The sequence below is a fragment of the Tachypleus tridentatus genome, chromosome 8, assembly GCF_004210375.1.
Source record: "Tachypleus tridentatus isolate NWPU-2018 chromosome 8, ASM421037v1, whole genome shotgun sequence".
NCBI classification, from domain to species: domain Eukaryota; kingdom Metazoa; phylum Arthropoda; class Merostomata; order Xiphosura; family Limulidae; genus Tachypleus; species Tachypleus tridentatus.
Window position 1 is genome coordinate 116501119 of NC_134832.1, and position 27770 is coordinate 116528888.

The 27770-nt window shown below is 34.2% G+C and overlaps 1 protein-coding gene across 3 annotated transcripts; it reads right to left on the reverse strand.

The window, feature by feature from the left end:
• Positions 1–292: 292 nt before the first annotated feature.
• On the reverse strand, positions 293–27447 carry LOC143223279 (uncharacterized). 3 transcript variants are annotated; one of them, XM_076451049.1, is made up of 3 exons: positions 27310–27447; positions 26266–26543; positions 294–2051 (listed from the first exon to the last, which is right to left on the reverse strand). In XM_076451049.1, the coding sequence occupies exon 3, from the start codon at positions 2020–2022 to the stop codon at positions 1240–1242; it is 783 nt and encodes a 260-aa protein (XP_076307164.1). In that variant the 5' UTR covers positions 2023–2051; positions 26266–26543; positions 27310–27447; the 3' UTR covers positions 294–1239. The 3 variants fall into 3 exon arrangements, with proteins under 3 accessions (XP_076307163.1, XP_076307165.1, XP_076307164.1); XM_076451048.1 differs by lacking the exons at positions 26266–26543; positions 27310–27447 and adding an exon at positions 3649–3747 and having other exon boundaries at positions 293–2051; XM_076451050.1 differs by lacking the exons at positions 26266–26543; positions 27310–27447 and adding an exon at positions 2183–2202 and having other exon boundaries at positions 293–2051.
• Between the last annotated feature and the right edge of the window lie 323 nt (positions 27448–27770).

A 27770-nucleotide genomic window follows, 5' to 3' on the forward strand; every position in this document is an offset into this window, starting at 1 on the left:
CTTGATACCGTACTGATGGTTTTTACAGGCTTTTACGCGTTTGAATTTTCTCCGTAATGATACTAAACAATTAGATCTTTCGTTAGGGTGGTGATTAGATGGAAGTTACGTACTGTCTTAATTTTTAGTAGAATAAAAGACGTTGACATGGATTTTAAACAGCCTTCTTCAAATTAGTTTTCGAACCCTAAATATAATAAAACTAAGGGCTAATATATACACATATCTCCAAGATTAATAATCAATACTAATTCTGTTAGGTACTGTATCTCAATCGAGATAAAAAAACAAAAACAAACAACGTCAACATTGTTATTTATCACTGATTTATTGGTACCTCTCACCTAGTTTCTGTACAAAATTCAGTGTAGGTAATATAAGTAAACGTAATACACTTCAAAATAAAACTATGTGTATATACAACTGATTCGAATATTACTCCTTTGATGTAAACCTCAAATTTACTAATTCATTCTCTCTAAATTACATCAAGAGACAATTATAATATTTGGTGATGCCATATTAATGAAATTTATGGCCTATCCTAGAGCCAAAAAAGAAAAAGTTATTTTTGAAATAATAGGAGTATGGGTTTACTATCGCCGCTACGGAGAAGAGAAATCACATTTAATAACATTTATTATCATTGATACAGTAAAAACAGCAATAAAAAAAATTAATATATTTAATAACATTGGTGGATGACTTTCTAAGTATGATAAATACACGTCCAGAGTGAAGACGATGTGATCGCAAATGAGAGACATATGATTTCAGAATTTTTCAATAATAATAATAAAATGTAACTTACCATCACAATGACTAGACATTACCTCCACCTAGTGAAAAAATCCCCAACAATAAAAAATTATAAAACGCATAAATATTTGAACCACTTGAATTTTTAAAAGACTGTTTTGTTCGTTTGTGTTTAAGAACAAAGCAATACAATATGCTAACCAAGGGTATCCAAAATAGATTTTTTTGGTTTACAAGTCATCAAGCCTGTTGCTGAGAAATTCCATTTCAATGAATGAAATATAGAAATATCTTCATCAACTGTTCACTCAGCATAGTTCACGTATCTTGAGAGGTCCATGCCAAAATGCTTTCAGGAAAAGACAAATTATTGTGACAAACAATTAATTCTTTTAAAGGTCAGGAGAAAGATTATTTCAAATCATTTTATAGTTCTTCAATCTAAGCAATAATAAAAAATAAAGTTTCATAATGTATATTTCAGTGCTTGCCTTTTCCCCATATCGAGAACATTTTCCAGAAGGAAAATCTGTCTCCTGAAGCGATGTTATCCTTAGATTCCGAGGTACTTTCATTCACAGGTGGAGCTCCTTTACGTCTAGAGTGTCTTTGTTGTTCTTTGCAGAGCGAAGGGTTAGAGGGACTAGAGTCACCAGACTGTGGGTCATCTCGGGTTTCCCTTAACATGTCGAGCACATTTTGTTCAGATTTCGTGACTTTTGCGCGAGTTAAAGTGAAACTACCATTGGTTGCCTTCTCTGACTGTTGGCTTGCAGCAGCCGTCCCACTGGACGGATTGTCGAACTGAATAGCATTAGGATCTTCCACAAAAGCCTGAGCAAGGTTCCTACTGATTTGTTTCCTGATCGTTTTCTTCATGGATAAGTGACGTTCAAGATGTCGTATGTCTTTTTCCGTTAATGTTTTTGTTCCATAACAAGCGCAATTGCCATTTTTATTGGTATTATGTTTCTTATGTTCGAAAGGAACACGATTTTCATCCATAGGGGGTTTGTTCTTCTTGTTTTTGCTTCTACTGTTTACCAGTTTACAGTCTTCTAGCTTGTTCCTCCCATTACCATCTTCCGTTGGCTCAATGGAGTCCTCCACAAGGATTTCACTGGGGATCTCTGCAAAGTCTCTTTTTTTCCTTCTGCTTCCTGGAGAACAGTCATAGACACAAACTTCTTGTATATTGTTAGACAGTGGGTCTTTGTGAAGGTTAGAGAAGATGTCCCGGACGTGAGGAATGTTTCGATCCATAGTCTTCACCACCACAAGATAAACTGCTTCTAATATCGAGAAACAGAAAAGAAAAATTAAGTGACAGAATTATCAACAGTCTATCAAAAGTATAAAAAAATATAGAACGCTAAGGAATTGATTGCAATAAAGCCAAAACAGCAAACATTGTATGAATTACCTTTCTTTCCTTTTCACTTTTCGTTTTAATCTGTAGTCATAAGTTTGATGAAAGTTTTCTATGAACTATAAAATTACACAGAACAATTACAAAAAATTTGTATGCATAAAAATGATTTTGTTTTGAAAAAAATCATTACTGTTTGAAGCCAAGCGTATTTTCACTTTGCGTACATAAATATTTGTTACCAAAAATTAATAAAATATTTTATGCAATTAAATATAGTAATCCTCGTTTATTTTTAAAAGTTTGTTTCCCAAAGTTTCAGGAGGAATATTTGCCTAGCTGTTCCTAATTTTAAACTGATAGACCAGAAGAAAGGTAGCTACTCAAAATTACCCTCCGTTCATTCTTTGGCTACTCTAAAAAAAAAAAAAAAAAGAAGCGGGTTTTGACCAATACTCTTATAAACACACCCACAGCCTCAAAAGGCGGAGCACGATTTTGCGGCAAGGGGATGCGAATCATTGACCTGCAGATTCACAGTCCTGGACACACTGGTAAATATGACATGTCCAGCAAATCTCCCATTAGTATGTCTAATCTACTGTATAAGTGTTAATATGAATGTTGAATTATTCCCGATTGGATGGGTGGAAGTTTTGTTTGTATTTAAACATTCGTACAAAGCTTCTGAAAGCCTACACAACCTGTCCCCAATTTGAAATGATACATTAGAGGGAAGGCAAGCTAGTGAACAACACTCACTCCCTTAACACGACGTAGCGATAAACTAGTTTGTAACTCATTAATTCAGAAGTTTCCGAATAAAAGAAATTGTTCATAGTCTAAAAAAGAAAGAAAGAAACTGATCTTTGAAGTCTGATAATAAAATTACATTTAAGTAGGTCAAACACAGATCACTTCACTAACGGAATACAGAAGAATTATAAGGCCATCAGAATCGTAGCGTGCATTTAAAGAACATGGAGAAAATACTCCAAAATAATAAATAATAGAAAGTAATTAAAGGCACAAAGTATGTATGATTTGAAATGTGTATTATTTTGACAAGGACAACTTTAATGTACATGCAGGAAACACCGAAAACGTGGCACCTTGGACTTGTTTACAAGCGACAGAAAATTCCAAAAGAACAAAAGAGCCTTCGGGTGCTTAACAGTTGATTCAACGCAGAGTTTAGTTGTTACAGGAAAGTAAAGACTTATTGTACACATTGAACACTACTGTAAACTGTCGAGAAAGAACGAATAGTTTTTTTTACGCTAAGTGAAGTATAATTAGTTTTAAAGCTATCCGAAATTCCTTATGATATGTATAACACTTCCCTCCACACTGGTAAATAAGACACGCCCGGCTAATTTCCCTTTAAAAAACACAACAAAACACCATTAATATGATTAATCTATTGTACAGTCGTTAATATGAATGTTACATTATTATCCCTTACTTGGGAGGAATTATAATGTATTCTAATGAAACAATTTATTACAAACAAAACTTACGCAGGTCTGATATCATGATCCTTTGCATGTAGGTGGTTTCTACAAAAGGTTCGCTTTGCTAGTTTGGCAGGATTTGCCACCTAAAACTTGTTCTTTTCTTGTCATGAAAAAAACAAAAAAAAAAACTCCAGCTGACTAATACGCTCTTTTAGGTGGGCGAAGTGGTGGAGAACGCCCAAAACTGTGACCAAGAGAAAGGAGCCAATATTATCATAACCGGTTTTATTTTAATAAAACAAAAGACGCCAAGCAGTTGAATATTTGCTTTTATAAAACTTTTATATCCACTGTTTTAATACATTTTGATTTCACAGGTTTTTGCATATTTACTTTAGAGCTGTCACACAGATTCGAGTTGAATCGTATTCAATTATTTGACGAATCTCGGATGTTTTATAAAAACATTTATTTTTACTTTATCAGTCGAAATAAAATCTCTTGGTCATATAGACGTTCAGTTATATAGTGAAAAGCTACTACTCTCAGCTTTTTAAGTGAACACCAAGTTTCTGAAAATTGTGATCCTTCAAAAACTCGCACAATTTCCCACATAGATGCCGGAGAGAGGGTACGTATCCCACATTTCGGTATCCATAAATGGCTACATGTTGCATGTTATACCAAACCAAAATTACTCTAATGGATGGCGTTCGAAAAAATACTGTTTGTTTGAATTAAGAATAAAGCTATACAATAGAGTACCTGTGCTCTGAAACTCGGTTATTAGCGTTGTAAGTCCGCAGACATACCGTTATGCCACTGGAGGTAGGAGCCAAAAAGTAATACGAAATTACTATAAATTGGGGTTTAAGTTCAAAGGATTTTTGTTATATTCAAGTTACGTAGTTTAAAGTGAACTTTCCAGGTCTGTTGTGGTGTATTTCTCAATAGACAACATGAAAAGCAATTAAAAAAAATAATCAGTTTATGGAAACAAATTTGGTACAACAAAAAGAAAATTCTCATTTGTCAGTTGTTTTAGTTTATCCATTGTTTACCAAATACTCAGACCTCTAGTACTGATAATTTCTAGAGCTTAAAGCACGAAGCTTAATACGTATACTCGTACTTAGGTAAATTTGACCACTATCACAGTCGCAAGTCTTCACAGTAGCTACAAACAATTCTTATGTCGTTCTATTTTATAGTTAATTAAAGAATTACTGTAATTAAGTAGCCTCTCATTTAATAAGTACTAAAAACAATAATTTTCTGGACACTGTCTTAAAATTTGAACTTTAAATCAAGCAGGCAAAGTTAGCTGTTATTATTTTCTCACAAGCGTAGCATTTGCAATAATGGGTAGGTTGTACGAGGTCTGTTCAGAAATACGCGGACTATTTGAATTGCGCGGCTCCAGTTGGTTCCAGGGGAATCCGCTTGGTGCCGCTAGGTTCGCACAGATCAGCTGATTACGACGCCATTTCTTGATTGCAGATATCTTCATTTGTGTATTAGCTACGCGGTTTAAAAAGAAGTGCAATTTTTTCGTTTGGCGGATTTCAGAATGAATGACCTGAAGGATCAACGACTTGCTGTGAAATGTGTTAAACTTGGATAATCTGCGACTGAAACTTTTGCTATGCTTAACACGGCTTATGGTGATGTTGCTATGAATCGTACAGCATGTTTCAAGTGGCATGAACGTTTTAAGGATGGTCGACAGTCCATTGAAGATGATGAGCGTCCTGGACGTCCTTCCACGTCAACTGACGACCCACACGTCGACAAAATCAACACCCTGGTGCGAGCAAATCGACGTCTGACTGTCAGGGAGCTTGCTGAAGAGTGTGGGATATCAGTTGGATCTTGTTACGAGATTTTGACCGAAAAATTGAAGATGCACCGCGTTGCTGCGAAATTTGTGCCTCAGAACTCGTGAGTTTTTGGCCAAACACTCGATCACTGTTCTTCCCCACCCCCATACTCACCTGACCTTGCTCCTTGCGATTTTTTCTTGTTCCCCAAACTCAAAAGACCCTTGAAAGGAAGAAGATTTGAGACGATTCCCGAGATTAAGGCAAATGCGACGAAGGAGCTGGAGGACATTACAAAAGAAGCGTACCAGGACTGTTTCAACAAGTGGAAACACCGTTGGGATAAGTGTGTGCGTTGGGGAGGAGAGTACTTTGAAGGGGTCCCAGACCTGTAACTTCTAAATAAAGTACATTTTGTTTTATGACGTTAGTCCGCGTATTTTTTGAACAGCCCTCGTACTGTATAACGTAAGGTGTTCAAACGTATTGTATTGTTATCGTTTGTCACCGCACCCAATTTTGAACGCAACGGACCGGCTACAACCACCACTAACTTTTACGCTATTTTTTATTTAAAATAAAAAGAGTGGAAATATCCATCATATAATACCCCCCCCCCAAAAAAAAAAAACACAGAAAGGACGATGATGTTCGGCGACGAGTGTTGATCCCGCAAGCTACATATAGTGAATCAAGTACTCTAAGCAACAGGCAATGTGAGGTCCTGGTTTTAATTGTTACTAATAAGTATATCAAGCTGAATAAACCAATAAAGTGCTCTCCGATTCTTCAACCATGAGCTTCCAGTGAGGTTTCGTGAACACATATGTATCAATAAAAAATAAATAGGAAGGTTTAACCCACAGTTTATACGCGTCAGTATTTTTCAAAACTTTCTGACCATCAAACTTTAATAATGTACAGATAAAATATGTCTTCTCTGTATGTCGCGATGATCTAAAAAGTACATATTTTTGCGAGTGTTTATACGAAATACATCTATGCTTGTCTAGTCCCGTAGAAATAAAAATAAGTTGATTTGTTTGTATGACATTTTGCGAAGCTACATAAAGGTTACCCGAGTATGACCGTCACTAATTTTGAGCGTATAGACTAAAGGAAAAGTTGTTGACGCTCTTACCGCTAACTGTAATCCGATTGAACAGGTGGATTTGACCGTCACTCCAATAATGCACTCACGCCTTCTAAGTGTGGAGTGAACTTTTGAAGCAATGTGTTGCGAACCATAAATCCTCAGGTTCACAATGTGGCCACGCTAACAACTGAGCCATATTTAAACCAGAGAACACAAGTCTGGCATGTTTTATCTATACTCAAAAATAGAATAAATTCTTGTTTGTTAATGCTTTAAACTTCGCCTGATATGTATAAAAATACTTTGGTGGAGCATTACGTAAGCTATGAATTCACAACATTTAAGAAAATTAATTCATTTTTAAATTACGTCTTCTACAGGTGTTAAAACAAACATCATTACAGATCGTGAGTGATATCAGATATCAGCTGGTGTCGAAAAATGCCATTTATAAAGTTCTGTTATTATGACGGAGAAAAAAAATATATATACATTTATAAGTGATAACCTTCCCTTTTGAATAGCTTTTCCAAAATGGTAGCCACACTATCAGTTTTGGTTAGGTACAGCCTTCTTGGGGACATCTTTTTACATGATTTTGGTAAGTGAATGTACGAGTCGGTCCATAATTTCGTGTAATTGGACTAAACCAGGCACGCAACTTGCCAGTCCACTGTCTTCAAATGAAACGTTTGCAAGTGTTTATTCCACCTTCTAAACGGAGAAATATCTGTGTAGCTTGTATCGCAATCCTTTGTAAGTTGTAGCTATGGATCAGTTAATTGAGGAGAAAGTGAATAAAGACAAATAATCCAAGGGGCGCCAACTGATTCAATCTTAAACCAGAGGTAGTTATCTTACAGCTGAGTACAGAAGCACATGTATAAGGCAGTTGAGACACTGTGAAATGGGTCAATATTCCATGTTTACACGTGTAAATCTGTAGATGCCTAAAATACAAAGAAAATAAGCTAGTGGCTAAGCTATAGTTGATATGCTTGACTAGAACTGGAACAATCCAATAAGTGCCGATCACAAATCTTTTATGTCTAGTGCTCAATTTGCCCAACCAGATGTTTTCGACGATCTTCTCAAACTTAAAAAAACAAAACAATTTCTAGAAGAATCAGCTGTGGAATGGTTCTCCTACTCTGGGCACTACAGTATTCTTAAATTAAAAATTTACTGAGAGGCATTAAAAACGCAAACAACGTACATACAGTTAAACAATTTTAATATGCTAGATTAAACATAAGTTTGGTATGAAACAACTCATTGCGTTTTTAATGGCGCTTCGTATATTTGTCGCCAGCCAGATTGTCTTATTCAAAAGAGATTACTACCACCACTAAGCTACAAGTCAACAAAGTTATCATATTAAAAACATCTTCCGCGCATGTACATCTCTTTATAAAATATTGTTAGAATTTGCCACGTTAGATGGTACCGATTGATGACAATTGAGAACTAGGGTCATGGTCTTCATTAAAAACAGCCTCAGCAGATAGCCCGATGCGGCTTTGCTATAAGAATACATACAGACACACACACTAAAAATAGCCGTATCAAATTAAAACGAAATTATATCTATTTTAAAATTTAAAGGACAAGTTTAGAATGTAACTGTAAATAATATATTTTTACTGACACACCACACAAAATTAATATGCAAAAGATTAAAATACTTGTCAGATGGTTAAGACACTACTCGAAATCTTGTCACCGAACCCTTGTCTTTCATCCTTAGGTTCGTTATAATGTAACATTTAATCACAGTTGGAGGAGGGTGTTGTTGAATAGCTGCTCTCTCTCTCTCTGATATTTGGGTATATACAATTTTTACACCCATGAAACCTCTTCCTCCTTCCATTGCACTGTTGGAATTGACTGCATTTTATGGATTAATATTAACATTAGACTGGTCCTTTTCAGGACATTGCCCATTTATATTTTTCTTATTTTGAGATATACAAATTTAACGGGGAATTGAATAGCTTCCTTCCTTTTAGTTTATCAATTCAAAATTAGGGGCGGTTACTACAGATAGGCCTCGATTAGCTGGCGCGAAATTCAACAAAGGTTTAGTGGCCATTGCGGAAGAGTAGTGTAATAATTAGTGATTAGTCGTTGAAATGTTCAGCAATACATATAGATTAAGTTTAAAATTTGTTGTAAATACCACAATTATAACAATCTTTTCATAGCTTTCTTGTAACTGTGTATCTGAAACTTTATAGCTAAAAATGATTTGTTGTTATACTTTAGGCTCAAGTGAACAAGTAAATAATCCTTATTCATAACTTATGAGTCTAAAATCATTAAAACCACTTTAAAAACAATTAACTCCAGGTGAAACAGACAAGAGGTATATCTTAGATTTTTATTATGAAAGAAGGTTCAGACTAGGTAATTTGGTAGCACATATAAATATTATTAAATATTTCTTGGAGACTCTATACAAAGAGCCATGTTTTTTAATCAATTGGTTTTAGTAAAACTGTTTTAACATTTTGTGTTTCGAACTTAGTTTTGTTTGGTTTGTTGATTTGTTTTTGAATTTCGCACAAAGCTACTTGAGGCCTATCTGTGCTAGCCGTCTGTAATTTAGCAGTGTAAGACTAGAGGGAAGGCAGCTAGTCATCACCACCCACCGCCAATTCTTGGGCTACTCTTTTACCAACGAATAGTGGGTATGACCATCACATTATAACGCCCCCACGGCTGAAAGGACGAGCATGTTTGGTGCGACCGGGATGCGAATCCGCGACCCTCAGATTACGAGTCGCACGCTTTAACACGCTTAGCCATGGCAGGCCATTTTGTTTGGCGTGTCAATAAAACGTTTGATAATTGAAATTATACTTTGTTTGTGTAAAAAAGTAATATTTAATACGTTATAAAAAATATTAAACAGACTTCAAAAATATTTGAAAAGTAAAATAGTTATTTTGAGTTACAGATTAATATAAATAAAAGAAATCTGTAGCAATTAGCAGTTGGTACTAATAGGATAACATTTGATCACGTCTCGACACATGACGATGCGATTTACTTTAATTACAAACAATAATGAAAGAGGAATATTTTCAAGAACATTATTAATATATCGGCCCAAACAATTGAAAGATAACCATTCATAATGACCACTTATATAATATCAATGATTCCTAAGTTAATGTTTATAAATCAACCATTTGCATTTCAATCGTGTGCTTTAAAATTTAGAAAATTATAATTGGTCATTCAGTTTTCGCTCGTGAATGATCATTTGATTGACGTACTTTTTATATCTCTGCAGTTCTTGACATTTCTGATTAAAATGCATTATGACAACCATCAAAAAAGAAGATGTGCATCATTGTGAATGTTCATAACCAGAATGGTGATAAAGTCCTGGTTATTCTTAACCATTATTTTGAAAGAGCTGTTTTCAGGACATCTTTACGTCTGGGATCACTTGAATAACCTTTACATGCTGCATGGGGTTGAAGTCCGGTGAGCGTGGAAGTCACTTTATTCAATCAATTTCCTCTTTTTTCATGGAATATATCAACCAGTTAGGGATGGGAATAGTAGGTGGGCGTTACCATCAGTTAAGCCAATCGCATCAACATATGGTAACACAAAGAGTCGTAAAATGTGGCTATATTATGTGTAATATTAGTGGTGCCATTCGTAGGATTTAGAAATCGGTTTTCACCAAACTTCCACCACAGCTTTAAGCATCACGTTCCTGCATGTTAATGAGGGATAAAAAGTTGCAGGCTCTCTCCAAATACGTACAGGCTTATTATTCGACTACCAGATGAAGAGTGATTCACCTGTAAAAACAATGTTGGTCTACGTGGTAGTGATTCGCTGAATGCGCTAATGGCACCACTGCAGGCCAAGAGTTTTGAGTCTTCTGTGATCAGCAGTTTTCCTTTTATTAAATGGCTCTCTATGTACGAGAAAAACATTTAAATGTCTTCTCCAAGATCTATCCAGAATCCAGAAGCATTATATGACAGACCGCGGCTTTGTGGTTATTGTGCCGAACTGCGAATTTGAGATTCGTACAGTTTAGGCCGAATGACCAATAAGTTGCATTTCAAACCATATGAGTGATGTCTAACTTTCATGAGGTAAACTGACAAAGATTGACGTATTTTATGATGCGGAATTTCGTCTTCTCGTAACTATAAATATATTATTCTTTAAGCATTTAAGCAGTGCGTCAATCGAAGATGCAACTTCCCACTTATATCAATAATTTACACTGAATTATATTTAAACAGGGGTTATGTAAAAATATATCAAATCTATTCTAAAGATAGAAAAATTAATCTTATCAACTATTAAAATTTGAATTATTTTGTGAATTAACATTCCTCCTTATAACTCGGAATTACGATACATGTACGAATAGAGGCATTATCCACGAACCATTTTCCAATGATGTGTTATATTGTATTTACCACGTAGTTTTAAAAGAACGGTGGAGGTCAAATATTTGAGAGATATACCAAAATTTTCATTATTATCTCTTCACTATGAAATAAAGTACACTGGTATAAGGAAAATAACTTCCATATATATACAGTATTTTCCCCATGATTGAGGTATAATCTTCCTTTGTTGTTGCTCTCAGTGACTCAACACTTAGCAGCAAGGCTTATAATGTTAAAAACCGAATTTCGATACTCGTTGTAGGTACAGCACAGATAGACTATTGTATAGTTTCGTGCTTAACTACAAAGTTCGTTGTTACAAATACACTCGTTCTTTTACTAAAACATGCATAACTAGACTAGACCTGATTCAATTTTTTCAATTGTCTACAGTTCACTTTTTTTTTTTTTACAAAATAGAAATGTTTAAAAACTACACTTAAATCCAATGATAGCCATGAAAACATTCATACAGAAGTGTGCTTTGCTTATTATTTTTCGAAAAGTGCAAGTTTATTAAGCATTGAAATAGTAATTTCTTTCGCGTTGTTCATATACCTAGATTTAAATGTAGTTTTGTTTGTTTTGAATTTCGCGCAAAGCTATTTGAGGGCTGTCTGCGCTAGCCGTCCCTAATTTAGCAGTGTAAGACTAGAGGGAAGGCAGCTAGTCATCACAACCTACCGCCAACTTTTGGGCTACTCTTTATCAACGAATAGTGGAATTGACCGTCACATTATAACGCTCCCATGGCTGAAAGGGCGAGCAAGTTTGGCGTGACGGGGATTCGAACCCGCGACCCTCGGATTACGAGTCGAGTGCCTTAACCCCACCTGGCCATACAAATAATATTACACATTTCTATATTTTATTGTACCAATACGTTGAATATTGTACTTGTTATCGTAACTTACAAAAATAAAGAATACTGTAAACTAACTTTAGCACTCTACCATTTAAAAAGATACCCCCCCAGGTTACAACTGCTGTTAAGACAATTCCTACAACAAAATTATTTTCCCAGTTTCGTTACACTACAAATCATACAAATGCAATCGCAGCCGTTGTTTTACTATTCTAGAGCATTTGTGTCTAAAAATATGTATTTATTGTTGCCATTATTTTATTACTTTAATAGGTTTTTGTTGTTGTTTAATATGTAGATTATTATGGCTAAGGATTTAATTACTTGTTTTACCTTTGTATTCATCACGGTATTTTGTAGAACCTAAATGGAATACTTTTGCGTTTTATCAATATATAGCATGCGTATTTGTTCTATTGGTTTATGTGTTGTTGCCTATCAGAAAAGCAGCACAAGATTGTTGGAATTCAATGAGATTACACTGTGTAACAAAATGTTTTAACTTTTTCTTGTTCTTGGGCAGAAAGAGTTATTTCCCAACTGCTTATGCCTAAAGTAAATGAAAAAAACAAAACTATTTTCTCTTCAAACTTTGCTTTTGTGACCTGGGAGCGTATAACGAAAACATGATGGGAGACTATTTGGGGGCTGATACGTGAAAGTGATTTACATTACAGTCGCAAATCTCGAAAAACTACTCAGTTTTAAACATTTTTGTTCATTTTTGTACAACTTTAGAATAAATACATGTATATCTTGATTCATATGTTGTTTTATTCAGACCTTATGTAAATGAAAGTGTGCAAGTTTGCCCGTTTTTATATAGAAAATAGGTTAATTTCTAAATTTCATTATCCAGGTCACAAAAAGCAAAGTTTTAACGGAATAATGGTCATTTTACGCACTTTTACAACGTAAGCAATTAAGAAATAATAGATGCTATCCAGGAACAAAATTTATGTTACATAGTGTTGTTAATTACACAGATATACGTGCATCTAACCTAATGACGTAAGACTTCTTACACGTAACTTACTCAGTTGAGTGTTCATGATGTAATCATTGTACAAATGCCCTATATCCCCTTAAAAACTGTCAACCACTCAGTTTGATTACCCACATCTACTGTGTTAAAGTAAATTCATAATGCCGATTTTACATTTTGGTTCGAGATAGTCAAACTTGTCACATCATTAAAACATGTTGATTTAGGCTTAACAACTGCAAGCTACTTAAAATTATGAGTACTTTCAAAAACCTGTACATCACTAGCATTTTAACCTCCAGTAATTAGTCTCATTCTTCATCGTTTCATTATAGATTATTCAATCTAAGTAAAATATAACAACAAACAGGGAATTTCCTGCTCTTGTATGACGGTCAGTAGGATTAATAAATCGCATTTTACTCTTTGTTTTTAAACATTAATTCACTTCCAGGTAATCCTTTAAATATACGTACAAGAAAAAAAAACTGAAGACTAGCTTTCTGTTGGATTGCCAATTTTTGTGAATAAGAATAAAAGTTAATTCAAAATATAATAAAAATAATTGAAATAAAATAAACGGTGTTGTAATAAAATGTCGTGCTTAATTATTACCTAGAAATCTGACTTGTAAAAAACTTAAATGGACAATCATTACAAATTCTCTTTCTTAGTCTAGTTCATAACCTAACAACTGTTTTTCATGAAATGTACGTGTAGCGTCTAGCCATATTCGGAATGAAGATAATATATTTCTTAAAAACATAGTTATATCTAATTTTAGAGTTTACAAATTTTAAACCTAAAAGCTGCCATTAATTGACCACTGACATTTCTGTCGAATTACAGACAACCTGATGACCCTTAGCATAGGATGAAAAGGTTCGTTGGTACTGAAAGTAGCAGATATAATGAAGTTAACATATTGCAGTATAAGCTGTTTTTCTTTTCTTTCACTATTGGGTTTATAGCATATGTATGCGTCATTAAAATGCTTTCAGAATAATAATTGGCCCAGAATGGCCAGGTGGTTAAGGCACTTGACTTGTAATCCGAGGGTCACGGGTTCGAATCCCCGTCACACCAAACATGTTCGCCCTTTCAGAGTAGCCCAAGAGTTGGCGGTGGGTGATGATGACTAGTTGCCTTCCCGCTTGTCTTACACTGCTAACTTAGTGCAGATAGCCCTCGTGTAGCTTTGCGCGAAATTTAAAAAACAGAGTAATAAATCTGCAAGGATCAAATAACACCCCAACACATTTGAAAATAATATACACCATTTCGACTTTGAAACATTTCTACAGACAATACAAGAAGACCATTTAAAAAAGAAAGATTTCATGACTTATGTGCGAGAATTTAGTGAGCTCACAATAACTGAATCATATATTAAAAACGATCCTTGCTTGTTCCATAACCGAGAATTTTCACATGCGTCATAAATGTTGTTACCTTAAAAATAAAACGAGTTTCAGAATCAAATAACTTGCCTTTTGGTCAGCACAATTACTAAACATTCGCGGAAACTGAATATATTACGGTTTGTTTTATTGGTGGCTTTATCCGTTGCCGACTGCGCAGACAAGATTTGCAAGACTTTCGAACGAAAAATGTGGATGAACAATACAGAGTTAGTGAATAATTAAGCTTAATTAGTAAAAACTGCTTTACAATTCTATAAAACATTGTTAGTTTCCGAGATGGATTAAAATCAAAGTATGTCTGTATATTTAGTTCTCCGACGACTCAACGTTAAACCTGAAGAGGGCTTAAAATTTTAGAACTGAGAGGTTTATTCTCGTAACGGACACAGCGCTGATAGTTCACTTCGACTCTGCGCTAAAAAACTGCACATATAGCTAAAAGAAACGTAAGTTTTAAAACGAAATCTTAACTTACGTATAAAGAATGGCAAAATAAATTATTCTTAAAACTAACACAATAAAAACTACTTTGTGAGAAGCATGAGGGCTTAAGATGCAGTGCTACACTTAAAAAAATACACAAACGACGCGTTATTTTCACTTCAAAGCTAGATAAAATAACCATACAAACAGAATAAGTATTCTGTCTGTGATCTACGGTGTAATGATTGGAACAGTTATGTGATTTCAAGTTTGTTTTTTTTATTCCTATAAAGTTATGAAAAATAAATTGAATACTACAAAAGAAGTTTATTGTATTCTTCAGGGCTACTTAATGATTATATACATTTATTATTATTTTATTTATAATCGCAATTTGGTTTGAAAAGTGCTTCCATTAATATCTGTTGTGCAAGAACATAACAGGGTTTGCGTGTTGCTTCTGTGGAAAAGATGTGTAATTCGAAGAAGGCTTCGAATCCTTACTATACCACAAAATATTTCTTGCATTTTTAAGCTGTGGGCGTTATGAAAAGTAAACAGTCAACTTCTAACCATTGGACTAACAGGCTTCTTTTTGGTCAGTAGTTTAATATTAGGGACTAACACACATACAAAATACAACTCCATAAAAGCATTATTAAGCTAGCTGTATTCATTATTATATCAATTTTTATTTCTGGTCTATGTAAGTAATTAGCTTTGAACAGAAGTGAAACGAAAATAAGTTTTATGATTTATAGCTACTAACCTTTCTATTTGACTTTACAAATATTTTGTCCTCTTTACCCAACCGCGCCTGACGTAGTCGAGTAACTTTTGTAATGCTTTCACTTAATCAACATTTTTCCTTTTAACGTTCATTAGAAGAAATGATATTCATTAACCCATCTATATGTTTAATTCATACTGTTGCTTCATGTTGGCAATTTACTGTGGGTCATATAAAAATATAAGCGTGTTTACACAGAAGTCTATTCCCTGATGCAAAGAAAAATACGGTTTTCCAATTCATCAACTGAGGGCGGGGTTAATTAATCCGTGAACATTTGTCTGTAACAGACTATCAGGAGATGGGTAAGGGGTGAACCCATGGTCACACTCGCATCTGGCCTCACCTCGTTACAACAGGGCGGTTGCTCTTTAGTCATTGGTTATAGATGGTTTAGATATGAAGACATATATATGATGCACTTTCCACGTCAGCCATCTGTTTATAGGTTAAACACCCCACCATGAAAAGACAGTGCACGTAGAACTACAAAATCACGTGAATCACCTTCCTAGTCTGACACTCGCGTTCTACTGCTGGGCTTGATTTCTCAAACAATTGTTTCAGCGATAACGTAACGTGAGTGAAGACACAATGTTCTTGTCGAAAAAGGTAAACAGAAAGGAAACTATGATAAAAGCACAACCTACAGTCACAAAATAAGTCTGCAACAGAGTGTAAAAGCTTCCATTGTTCTACTGGTTTACAATAAAATAGGATTTGAAAAACAAACATTGCTAAAACGCTGTGAAGAGGCTAAACCCACAGATTTTCTGACGATTACGAATAATAATTACTTTTGGCAACCAGCTGTATCCGGTAAGCAAAAACTCCTGTAATTTTTGCTTACATTTTCATTATCTACCCATCTACAGTTTAAAAGTTACCTTGGTTTGACCACATTTTTTAATCCGTTAGTAATTTGGCTCGATGGTTTGGCATTTTATAGTGCAAAACAACCAGGCTATCGGCGCTAGTGATAAACGCATAAAAAAAGCTTGCACTATTACTTTGGATACACGCTTAAGAAACGGATAGCAACAGATGAATGTGATAAGCAAGTTTATCATTTCTCTTCCTAAACTATAAATTTGTGCGAGAACACCAAAAGATAAAACCAAAAGCTTTACTCACGCTATTGTCAGCATTTATAAAGCCGTAAATATGCAAATTTAAATCACGCCGTTTGTTAATTTTAAATTAACAATTTAACAGATCATATCTTGAAAGAATGTACAAGAACCAGACGTAGTTTTGTGATTAGAATGTCAGGCTGCAAATTAAATGGTTCAGGGTTCGAGACATGATACCGCTAAACATGCACTGAACTTCCAAATGTGAGCACATTACAAAAGTGAAAGTCAATCTTATATTCTCAAGACGGCTGGTATGGGTGTTAAAACTTTAATATAAAGTACAGAATCTGAATATAACCTAAGAATGCCGAAACATTGTTGTGGAGTTTATTTTAATTAAAGTTTTGATACCCATACTAGTCGTGATGAAAATATATTTTTTACATCAAGGGGGTTTCTCGTCATCACGAAAGTCAACCTTGTTATTCAATTCATAGAGCCGACAAAGCCTTTGTGGTGATCGCTGCTACTGGCTAGCAGTCTTCCTTTTGGTTAGCAGTTCAAAATTAGGGCATACTATACCTGAATTATACAAGTTTATGACCCGGCGGTTTAGCTCATGCGCGTATTAGATGCTGTTCAGGTCAAAATGTCAGATTCCAAACTGCTCCACAATTTATGTTCAAACGTCGTATTTGAAGCTAAGCCTAGCAGTGAACATAGTCTGTAGTAGCTGCCACGAACGTTATTGAAGAAATAAATTAATTCATTATCCTAATGTGGGCGAGGATTCGAACTATTTTTCACCCAATAATTCAAAGAAACCCGCCAAATGACAGAAGCGTAACGACAATGATGTCAGTTTTATGAACATAAAATACAATTAATACTAAACTTGAAGATGACAACACCAACACGAAGCAAGATTGAAAGTTTGCAGATGATGAAAGAGTGAAAAGAAGAATAAGCACATAGACATAGAACATTAAAACAGAATCAAAAGATAGAAAAATAATAGAAATCCAAAAAAACGACCCAAAACAAGTTTATAAAAAGTTTTAAAAAATCAAGAGATAAGTCACATGAATTTAAAAGGAGGTTAAAAGAGAGATGTAATATTTAAAAGAATGAAGAGTAAAATCTGACTGCAAACGAGATCCACAAAACTAATGAAAATGTATAGAATGATTATAATAAACAAAGTCATACGGAAATATGTACAAAAGGGCTTTAATGACATAACTGACAAAGCATAAGAAAAAAAAGAAAAAATACAGAAAGACTGCAATAACAAAGATACACAGAGAGAGAGACAGTGAGGTCAAAGTTAACACTAGTAACAGAACAAAACATTCGAAAAATGAATTTGTAGGTGCAAAGATCAAACTGGCCACAACTTGTCTTATCCCCCAAGAACCGTAATCTAAAAGAGAAAATAATAAAATTTTGAATATGAGAAACTATTTGATCTATATCCGTTATCGCTACTACTTTGCCATCTGTGACTACACGACTTACCCAGCCTTTTCCAGCTGTCACTCCCAAATCCTGTTCCAGGATTTTGGTTTTGTTTGAATTTTCCAAAGTTACACGAGGGCTATCTGCGCTACCCGTCCCTAATTTGGTAGTGTAAGACTAAAGGAAAGGCAGCTAGTCATCACCGCCCACCGCCAACTGTTGAGCTACTCTTTCACCAACGAATAGTAGGATTGACCGTCACATTATAACGCCATTTCAGCCAGGATTTTGGTTATTAGTTCAACAACATTTCCCACCCAAAAAGTACCAAGGGACTATAATAGAAAGGCATCATGGAAGGCACACATGAAGTTCGGTTTAAAATAAATTCCATAGTCATACGGTAGAATCGTGAACAAACTCTTCACCATACTGCCCACTTGAAATGACAGAAATATTACAACACTAACCAATCTATCAGCTGAGAGATGTAACAGTTAACAGGTACTGGAAGCAGGCTTGGAAGACAAGCCAGAAGAAAGTATCCAAGGCAAACTAAGTACAGAAAATGGAAAAGAAAGATCTTAGCCAAACGTTTGGAAGATTTGGAAAGGCTTGCCCAATAAATTTACCCAGATTCTTCATGTGAAATGACGGATTCATTAGCACGTAAGCAGTTTATAGATGCCATAACAAATGAGAAAATGCTAATTAGGCTAAAGCAAAGTAGATATACATATGTAACAGAAGCTCTCCAGTTCGTGATATGAAGAACAAAAGTGTCATGATTAAAGCCATGAACAATAAACCATAAAATTCTAGTCAATTTTGGATAGGACATTGTAAGATGTGAAGCTCTACAGGCAGTAATTCCATACTACAAAACATCAGAAAGTGTCACTTTAAGAAATGCTGATATATAATCCTGAAGACTATCTACTAATGAAGAATACAAACACTGAAAAAAAGTGAAGCATGATATGGTAGATAAACAACCTAAAGTATTACAGGTTATAATATATCAGCAAATGATTATGATAATGAACATCCATAGACCAACACTCCATTGAAATATGTTCAGGCAAAACATAAGCTTGAAATTAATTGTTCATTGGATGAATAGTAGTGCAGAAAACCCTTGTGGCAAAAACATTCCATACATGACAAAGGCAAAGATGTAGTGGACACATTAGGATACATCTCGTCCACAAGAAGGCTTGTTATTTTAGAAATCGAAATATACCAGTGGACAGAAACAATTACCGTAGTTTGTACGTCTATAGAATCTAGATTCAGAAACATTTCATCCCCTCCACAACTTTCCAGCAGTTGGACACTCAAGCATTAAGAGACTGGAGAAAGTATAATAATACTTCTTTTCAGTTATGTACCAGAGATTCCTAGAGAATAGGTCCATTAGAAAAAAAGAGCATGGGCAGCTACAGCAGTACAATGTTGGACTACGACTTCCGAGCTTGATTGTCTGCAGCAGACTAACAATGGGAACGAACAGATCATTGATTTACTATTTCATCCAATGACAAGAAAGTGTAAGCTGTTTATGAATAAAAACACACTCTTATAAAAAAAACTTTCCAATGAATTTGTTTGAAGATTAGAGTGCATATGGATCTTCTTTTATATCAAGAGCAGAACCCTGAATCAGCCTTGTTCGTAGACAAGAGGCAAACCCTAGGAATGAGTCAGATCCTTGGAACTAAAAACAGCAACTTTTAATCCCTCTTTAAACAAGTTAGTAATTTATGAATGATTGTCAAATAGTGTGGGTAAAAGATCTCCCACTACTGCTTGAGCTTTTTTATAGCATTACATAAAGTTCTATGCAACATATCATTACTGATCTTTGGGAAAGAGTGTAAAGTACCATTGAACCTTTTATACACACATTCGTAGGGTAGTCTATCAGCAGAGTCTTACACAGAATATCCAGAGAAACTAAGGAATATCATTAATGTAATGTATGATTATAACCAAGTAAGACTTAAATCAGCTAGTGATAAAATGACAAATACTATATTGTTAATAATAAGACAGGATTTCATTGAAGTACCATAGTATAACTGTACAATTCTAACTGCAAGATAGGATAAACTTCAACATTATGCAGATGTTTGGAAGGCCATATAGAAGAGAATGAGTTACGACCAAGCAAAAGGTATTCTACAATGATACGCTGTCTTTAGAGGTACATTTGAGAGAAAATGGCAAGACATATGAAGTCAGTGAAATATTTGCCAACAGAAAGTAAACCTGTTCAAAACACCGAAGGTCCCCGTCGAAATAACTTTAAAGGATCATTGAAGACAAAACCACAAGTGGATTCACTCAACCATCTACCTAAGGAATTCCCAATAAATAGAAAGCAATTGACAATAAGAGACGATTTTCACCACATATCCTCGTAAAAGAAAACCACTAAATACTTTGAGAATGAACAGTTTTGGTACAGTAACAGTACGATTTTGGATGTATATTAGGATTATTCAAAGGAATTAATAATCCAGGAAGAAAGTAGTGTTGTAAGCTATATTTTCAGTATTTTAATTTATATTATTATTTGCTAAAGGGAATTTGAAAGTATGTAATGATGTAATATGTAAAAAATTCTTAAATTACGTAAAAAAAAGAGCATACAAAATACCAGACTGAATGTATTATTCAGCTTAAGAGTTATTAATAAGTTCAGTGTCAATCAGCGAGTTGGACAACGAGAGTGAATAGGTCTGCGATTTAATTAGTAATTAGTCAGCGAGTTAGCATTTGTTATCGATTAATTAGCTAGGAAGTTCTGCAAGCAAGTTTGTGTGTAAGTGAGGCGTAAGCACCATTAGTCTCGGCATTTCTGTTCAAGTGTTATTTGCGAAGTTAGGCCTACCAGTGTAAGTAGCCTGTAGCAAGTGTTAAAGGAGAAATCAGATGATTCGTTAATATTACGGGGACAATAATTAACATTTTTACCATATAATCCAAAAAGATCCACCTAAAGATAAAACAAGTTACATTGCTATATCGCAAAACTATTTTCCAACTTTCTCTCTCTCTCTCACACACACACACACACACACACACACACACACAGTTTCTCTTTAATAAACATGGTTTTCAATTGACTTGAAACTAATAATTAATCCTTTTATTGTTAACTAGTGGGATAATATCTTTAATTTAGAATAAAGTAAGTCATCTGAAATATACCCAGTAAAACAAGATATGTTCGCCTGTATCAACCTATTCAATTGTCATTGCATATAAAACAAACTTGTGAGAAACGCGAATAGCTACTAACGATGTTATTTTTAATATGGAAAAGTTAACGTATTGGAATTTAGTGTACTGTATATGTGTGCGTGTGTCAAACCTATAAACAAAAAAGGAGTGGTACGCGACGTGTACTTGATAACCTAATAAATATTAATATCTTAAGTAATTTGTATTGTACTAAGTAAACAGTTACATAAATTTAAAACCACTATAAATAAAAATAAATTTTCAACACACACCATTTAATAATTAACTTGTAATTCACAGGTGAAACAACAGGGTATGAGCTTTATCTTTATCCAAGAAATAAGAGTACAAGATAAATACAAAAAGGTAGCGAAAGGTTAGAAACGGATAAGATCTAAAGTTTTCTACGAAAAATCATGTGAAATGCTTGTTTTCCTTCCACACTTCTCTGAATGTCTATTTCGGTTTGATCCGTTCAGTTCAAGGATAAAAAATAGCTTGTCCCCACCCAGCTAGTACAGCGATATGTATACGGATTTACAACGCTAAAATCAGGGGTTCGATTCCCTCGGTGGGCTCAGCAAATAGCCCGGTGTGGCTTTCCAATAACACACACACACAAATAGCTTCAAAAGATATATATGAAATACATTAACTGTTACATGAGCTACAACAAAAATCTTTACCCATCCGAATTATTTAAATGACAATTTACTACGCAAAAACGCGTTTTTTTAGCTGTGTGACATCACATCAAATACATACCAGTTTAATATTGGTATATTTGTATGATGAGAGAAGTCTGAATCGTATGCAACTGAAGATAAATTGAACACTCTCCTCCTAAAGGAGTTATGAATCAATGATTCACTGAGCTACTTGTGTAGTCCTGAGAATTAAAATTTAAATTACTGTCAATGCCCTGTCTAGAAAGAAATGAAAAAAGTCAAACAGTTAACGTGACAGGAAGCATTATCTGCAGATTAGGAGTAGTGGAGTATCTATGATAAACCTTTTTCCTTCCCCCTCGACATATCAAAAGTGAAGAAAAAGCCTTCATGTTTTTTCTAATACAAGTGAAACAAAGTTTTATAACAAATATATAAAAATGCATTTTTCTCTACAGCATATACTCTAAAAATAGCTACAAGAAGAATGTATCCCCAATTAAGTATAATTTCGCATAATTTAGAACTCTTTAATGAACAGTTTATAAAACACTAATCACCTTTAGTGCAATGACGTTTGAGGCCCCCGCATGACTTTTGACCACCTTCCTTTAACAGAGGTAAAGCTATAGCGTCACAACTCAGAACTTGACAGATTCGTCATGTCATATGCATAGTATCAAAAGGTGACCATAACCTCTCGATTATGAGCTTTAACTGCCGCGTAAGTAGGTCACCAGTTCTTCCGTAATAAGAGCAAAACATTAACTTTTGTTCTCCGATACTCACTCGGTTCAGGGTTATGAGACAAAGATAATCTTCGCGACAATCTAAAATCAGCATCACAACCTTCTATCATGACCTGAAAACTGACTAAAGGTTAATAATTTAGCCCTAGGATCTTGAGGTACTACAGGTTTCAACGTTCTATTTTGCACTACTTGAGAAAGTTCTGATAACCATCAGTTACAAGTGACCTAGATGACCGGTGAGACCAGGAGACTGAAGACATTGTTTTGAGGTACAGATCAACCCACTAAACTGTATTCTAGTCCACTACTACTTCCTTGTCACGTTAACGCTTTATATCCTAATATCAAATTGTAATAACGTCTTATCCGATACTCAAGAAAATTACCCCTTTTATTTATACAGTTCTGGTTATGTAAACTAACAGTTTTGGAGAGTTTTGCTATGATAATTAAAAGTATTGTGCGTGTGTATGTTTAGAATAAAATATTATACATCTGTAATAATCGATCAACCAATTTACAATTTGTGCATTACACAAACACTCGAGTCAACTTCAAAACTTTAGCCTTGAAAAACTATGTATTACATACGTAACAAATTAACTGATACAGTTAGACATGTTACTGTAAATATTCGCACGTTAAGAATAGTTTTAGTATAATTTCGCTAATTCTTTAAGAATTTGTTCTGTTATCTTAGCGAATGGCTGAAAATACTTTCAAATGTCATGTGGCTTTAAACCCCTTCAAACAAATACAGTAGTGCCTGAAATTACCTACAGATATGCAAATAAATAATTACCAGTTGTACCAGTAGAAGTAAACCGACGATCTGGTGAGTTTTAACCTTCAAATTACTCACTGCTTCAGAAATCAGCTAGCAAAATTATAACACTTTCAAATCAACAAACTGTCAAAGTTATAGGTTGAAAACAAACAAATAACAAGTATTGTTTAAATTTAATAGTCTCCAGACAAAAACAAATTTTTGAACATGTTATTTCTTTCACAAGGAACAACTACAATCTAGAATACAAATAAAAATACATTTCATAAAAGTTCCGTAAATTTAAAGCTGTTCAATGAACTGACGAAATTGGAGTCTAGCGTGGAAAATGGAAGTGAAAATCTCCCAGCGATGAAAACCAAAAATCCATTTCGCTTATTCACTCACACAATAATTTAAATTGTTATTTCTATAGGCTTTATATTGTTGCAAAAACAAAGAGTTAACAAGTAATTGATTACCTTCATCATAATAGGCACAGTCGTATTTCGCAGTATTAAATTCAGGGGTGTACAGTGGAGGATTCCTCCTGTTCAAAACATTCCCCCTGAAGTACATTATTTCCAATTTTATTGAACTTGAATTTATTTCCCAAACTTTACGGTCTTGATCCACCAGAGGTATTTGTCATACTCCATTCTTATTTTCCTTAGTGAACGTAATATACATTTTCACAGAAGAGTATTTATACCATTATTTAGCATGCCAAAGTAGCATGGAAGCAAAATATTCCACAATTAGTTAAAACAATAACAATAATTGATTTTATTTATCTTTACGGGTATTTTCGCATACATAAATCCTTTTCTCGTTCTAGGCCAGCCTTCATACCATATTTTCCATCAGCCTTCTGCTTGTACCCTGTAGTTTAAAAGCCGTGAAAGCTTTATGGGACAAGATTTTTGGATCTCAAGTGGTCTTTATCATATTTATCGTGAAGTTTTATAAATAAAAGTTCCAAAGGTTTGTTAATTAGTACCCTTAACTAGGGGCGGATTTAAAGTCAAAATGTCTGGTCTCTTAAACACACACACAAAAGAGGACAGAAGGCTGTATTCATATCAATATTATCCATCGAACGAAAGCAAAAATGGGTCCAGTCAGTAAAAGCTGACTTAAATCCAACCCCGCTCTCAACTCAAACGTATTGACTGTTCTAGAAAAGGGACAAATAATATGCTGGAGTAACCCGAACATTGCAACTTTTAACATGAAATCAATTTCTGCGAGTTTGTCTAATTTTAAGTTCATAAATCAAAACTTGTTGATGATCGTGTTATACATGCCAAAAGGTAAAGTGATTATTCGAAGATGATGAACTGAAATCTTCCATTTTTCGACTAAATGCTAAGTACAAACAAACAAATAGAAATTGTCTACGTGTGTATTCAAATTACTACGAGTTAAACACTGAAGGCTAGTTCATAACTTCAAATTAGAAGATGGAAATCATGTACACAGTGAACAGTTTATCAGCCGAATCACAATGATACATTTTGTTGAATGCATTTAAGGGTTTAAGGGAAAGTTTAACAGGTGAATGCACTGCTTAGAGAATATTTCAGCATATACTTGAACACATGACAAACTGCGTGAGCAAAACTTAATTATTTCCACAAAGTAACAAAAACATTAATAATGTCTTTGTGAAATAACAAACTTCCGAAAGACAGAATAAAAGAGTTTCTAAAACTTTACTGGCAAATGTTAAATATTTAGAGACTAAAAAGAATATAAAAAAATCCAACCATGTAGTTAGCAGTTTTATCTACCAAGAACAAGACAAAAGAAAAGTTCTCCAACAACGTTATTAACGTCATACAAGTTGCCTCTGAAAGGCCAACGTGCTTATTATAATACAAAAGTCTAAAAGTATGCAAGAAAATGCGTAAAAATGTAAAATAGCTCTTATTACTTTAATAAGGTCTACGTTTGTAGAGGGGGTGTGTATGAGTAATCCACCTACCTGAGTGCAACATGTTTCATAGAAAAGATAAGCGTGTTAGTTCTCTTTTATATCAAGCCTATCATGAAGTTTGTTTTTCAACTTTACGGGTAATTCTATGCTGAATTTGTCAAAATGTTTTACTGGAATTTCTATCTATTTAAAAGTATTTTTCTCAAAGTAACAGATTAATTCGTTAAAACCTTAGTCATCACTAGTGAAATTGTCACTCCTATTGTATTTAACTTAATGAAGTATGACCGAGATCACCATATATAGTTTTCTGCGCGTAATACTAATATTATACAGTTAAAGGTTCTATACCTTAACAAACAACCTAAACATTTTGACACAACTTCTACAACACCAATATTTATGCTTATCTTGTGCATTTATTACAACTTGTATTGCATGTTGTACGAGCAAATCCGGATAAACGTCAGCGTTATAACATGTAAATATTCAAATACCGTGTAAAGTGATCGGAAATTAAAGCTTAAATTTACAATCAGAGAACAATACAAAATTTATATGGGTATGAGTTTCGACAATTCCACGTGGTCTGTTTAGTCCAACACTGGATGAAATTTGTATCCAGATAAATATCATATCACGGTTTTAAACTTTATTGTTATTACATTTTAAACTCCATCAATTTGATCCACGTGAATATTTTTAGGTTTATCACGACTTTTAAGAGAAATAAATTCTGATACAGTTATCGATCACACAACCTTCTTTTAACTTAATATGTTACTTGAACTTTTAAGCGTGACTGATCACATGAAACGCACTATTTTTATTAGTGTAAAAATAATGTACATAGTTTTTAGAATACTTGAGCCAGACTCGCATGAACAAATTCACTCCTTTCTTTCATACTAAATACCAATAAATTAACATTAATTTTACCTGAATAGCACCTAGGAGAGACCTTTAGGTTAAGAAATGGTACAGATAAGACTTCGTCGATGAATAAGTTTCCAGTATTTATACTGAACGGGTTACAGTTGTACTTCAAACATTCATTCCACAGAAACTTTCAGCACGACGTCCAACAACCGCCTCTCGTCACTGATAACTCAAACGTATAAGACACGTCACAGAATACAGAAGCTCGAGTGGCTGGTCTACAAATCCTCGTCTAACAGAGCCGATTGTTGCAAGTCCACTTTACCGACCCTAGACCACTTCACAAGAGAAACGGGATTAGACAAGGCAAAAACCATGTTCGACACAGTCTGCGCATGTCCTGTAGTAACTCACCTCACGTTTGTGTATAATACAGACAACAAAAAGTGACAAGCAATGTAGTTCTATCTTCTTTGAAGTTTACACACAACAGTTCCTTTATCATATTTCTGTTCAATTTATATGCAAATAGTTAAAAAATACAAAGATAAAAGAAGTTTTGATAGTTGTGAAGCGCAAAGCTACACAATAGATGTTTTTTTTTCTCCGTCAACCATAAGAATAGAAACCAGAATTTTAGAGGCAGAAGCCTGCAAAAGTACCGCTTAACCATTGGTGAGCTGATTTTTTTTTTTTCTAAACCAAGACCTGAATTGGAATATTAAGTTTGAAATATTATTTCTCTCGATGATAATATGTTCATTACAACCGCTGTACGAGTCATCTTAACAAGACATGTTTGATTATTATTCGTCATTTACAGATTCTAATTAAAGGTAAATCTGGATGCTATCGAATTTAGTAACCAGTATAACATATTAAACTAGGGGTAGCATTTTCAATGAAATAAACATATAGCCATTCAAATACGTAAATTATGTAATTACAAAATATTGAAATATATAAATTATACGGATATAAAATCACCTAAATATTAAAGAAACTGAAATACATGAGTTTGTAAAAAATACATACATTTAATTTACTAGCTAGACTATTGTTATAATATACAGATGTGTTTTAAATAAAGAAAAAATGAATTACTTGTGCTAAAGCCAACGACAAACAAGCCACAACCCACACTTAAAGTAAAACATGGACCACAACCTTGGCGCTGGGGTCTAATCCAAACTAGTCTAGCCGCAATGGAAACTGGGACAGCGACTTTTGATTGTATCTTCGGGCAAAAGCAAAAGGAATTTGCACAGTTTCACTTACGAAAAATACCTATGTGCTTGAAAACAATATTTGCCTATGCATAATCAATTCGATACCTGACCAGGCCACCTTCCCGAGTAATATCGTAGAAGAAAGAGGGGTAAAAATGAACAACGAATGTGTTTCACAGCGCTCCTAATTTATCTTACCCAAATTATAATCTATGGAAATACAAATATCTTACAGTTATTTTGTGTATTAGCTTCTTGAAGGCCGAAGCTCTGAATCTTTGTCGTATCTGGTGACACCCCTAGTAAGAACAGTATTCTTGCTTATATTAATATCAT

Coding starts and splice junctions, on each gene's coding strand:
- LOC143223279 (XM_076451048.1), bottom strand. CDS start 3,676: ATGCAAAGGATCATGATATCAGACCTGC. Junction 2,052..3,648: donor GATCATGATATCAGACCTGC/GTAAGTTTTGTT, acceptor TCTCGATATTAG/AAGCAGTTTATCTTGTGGTG.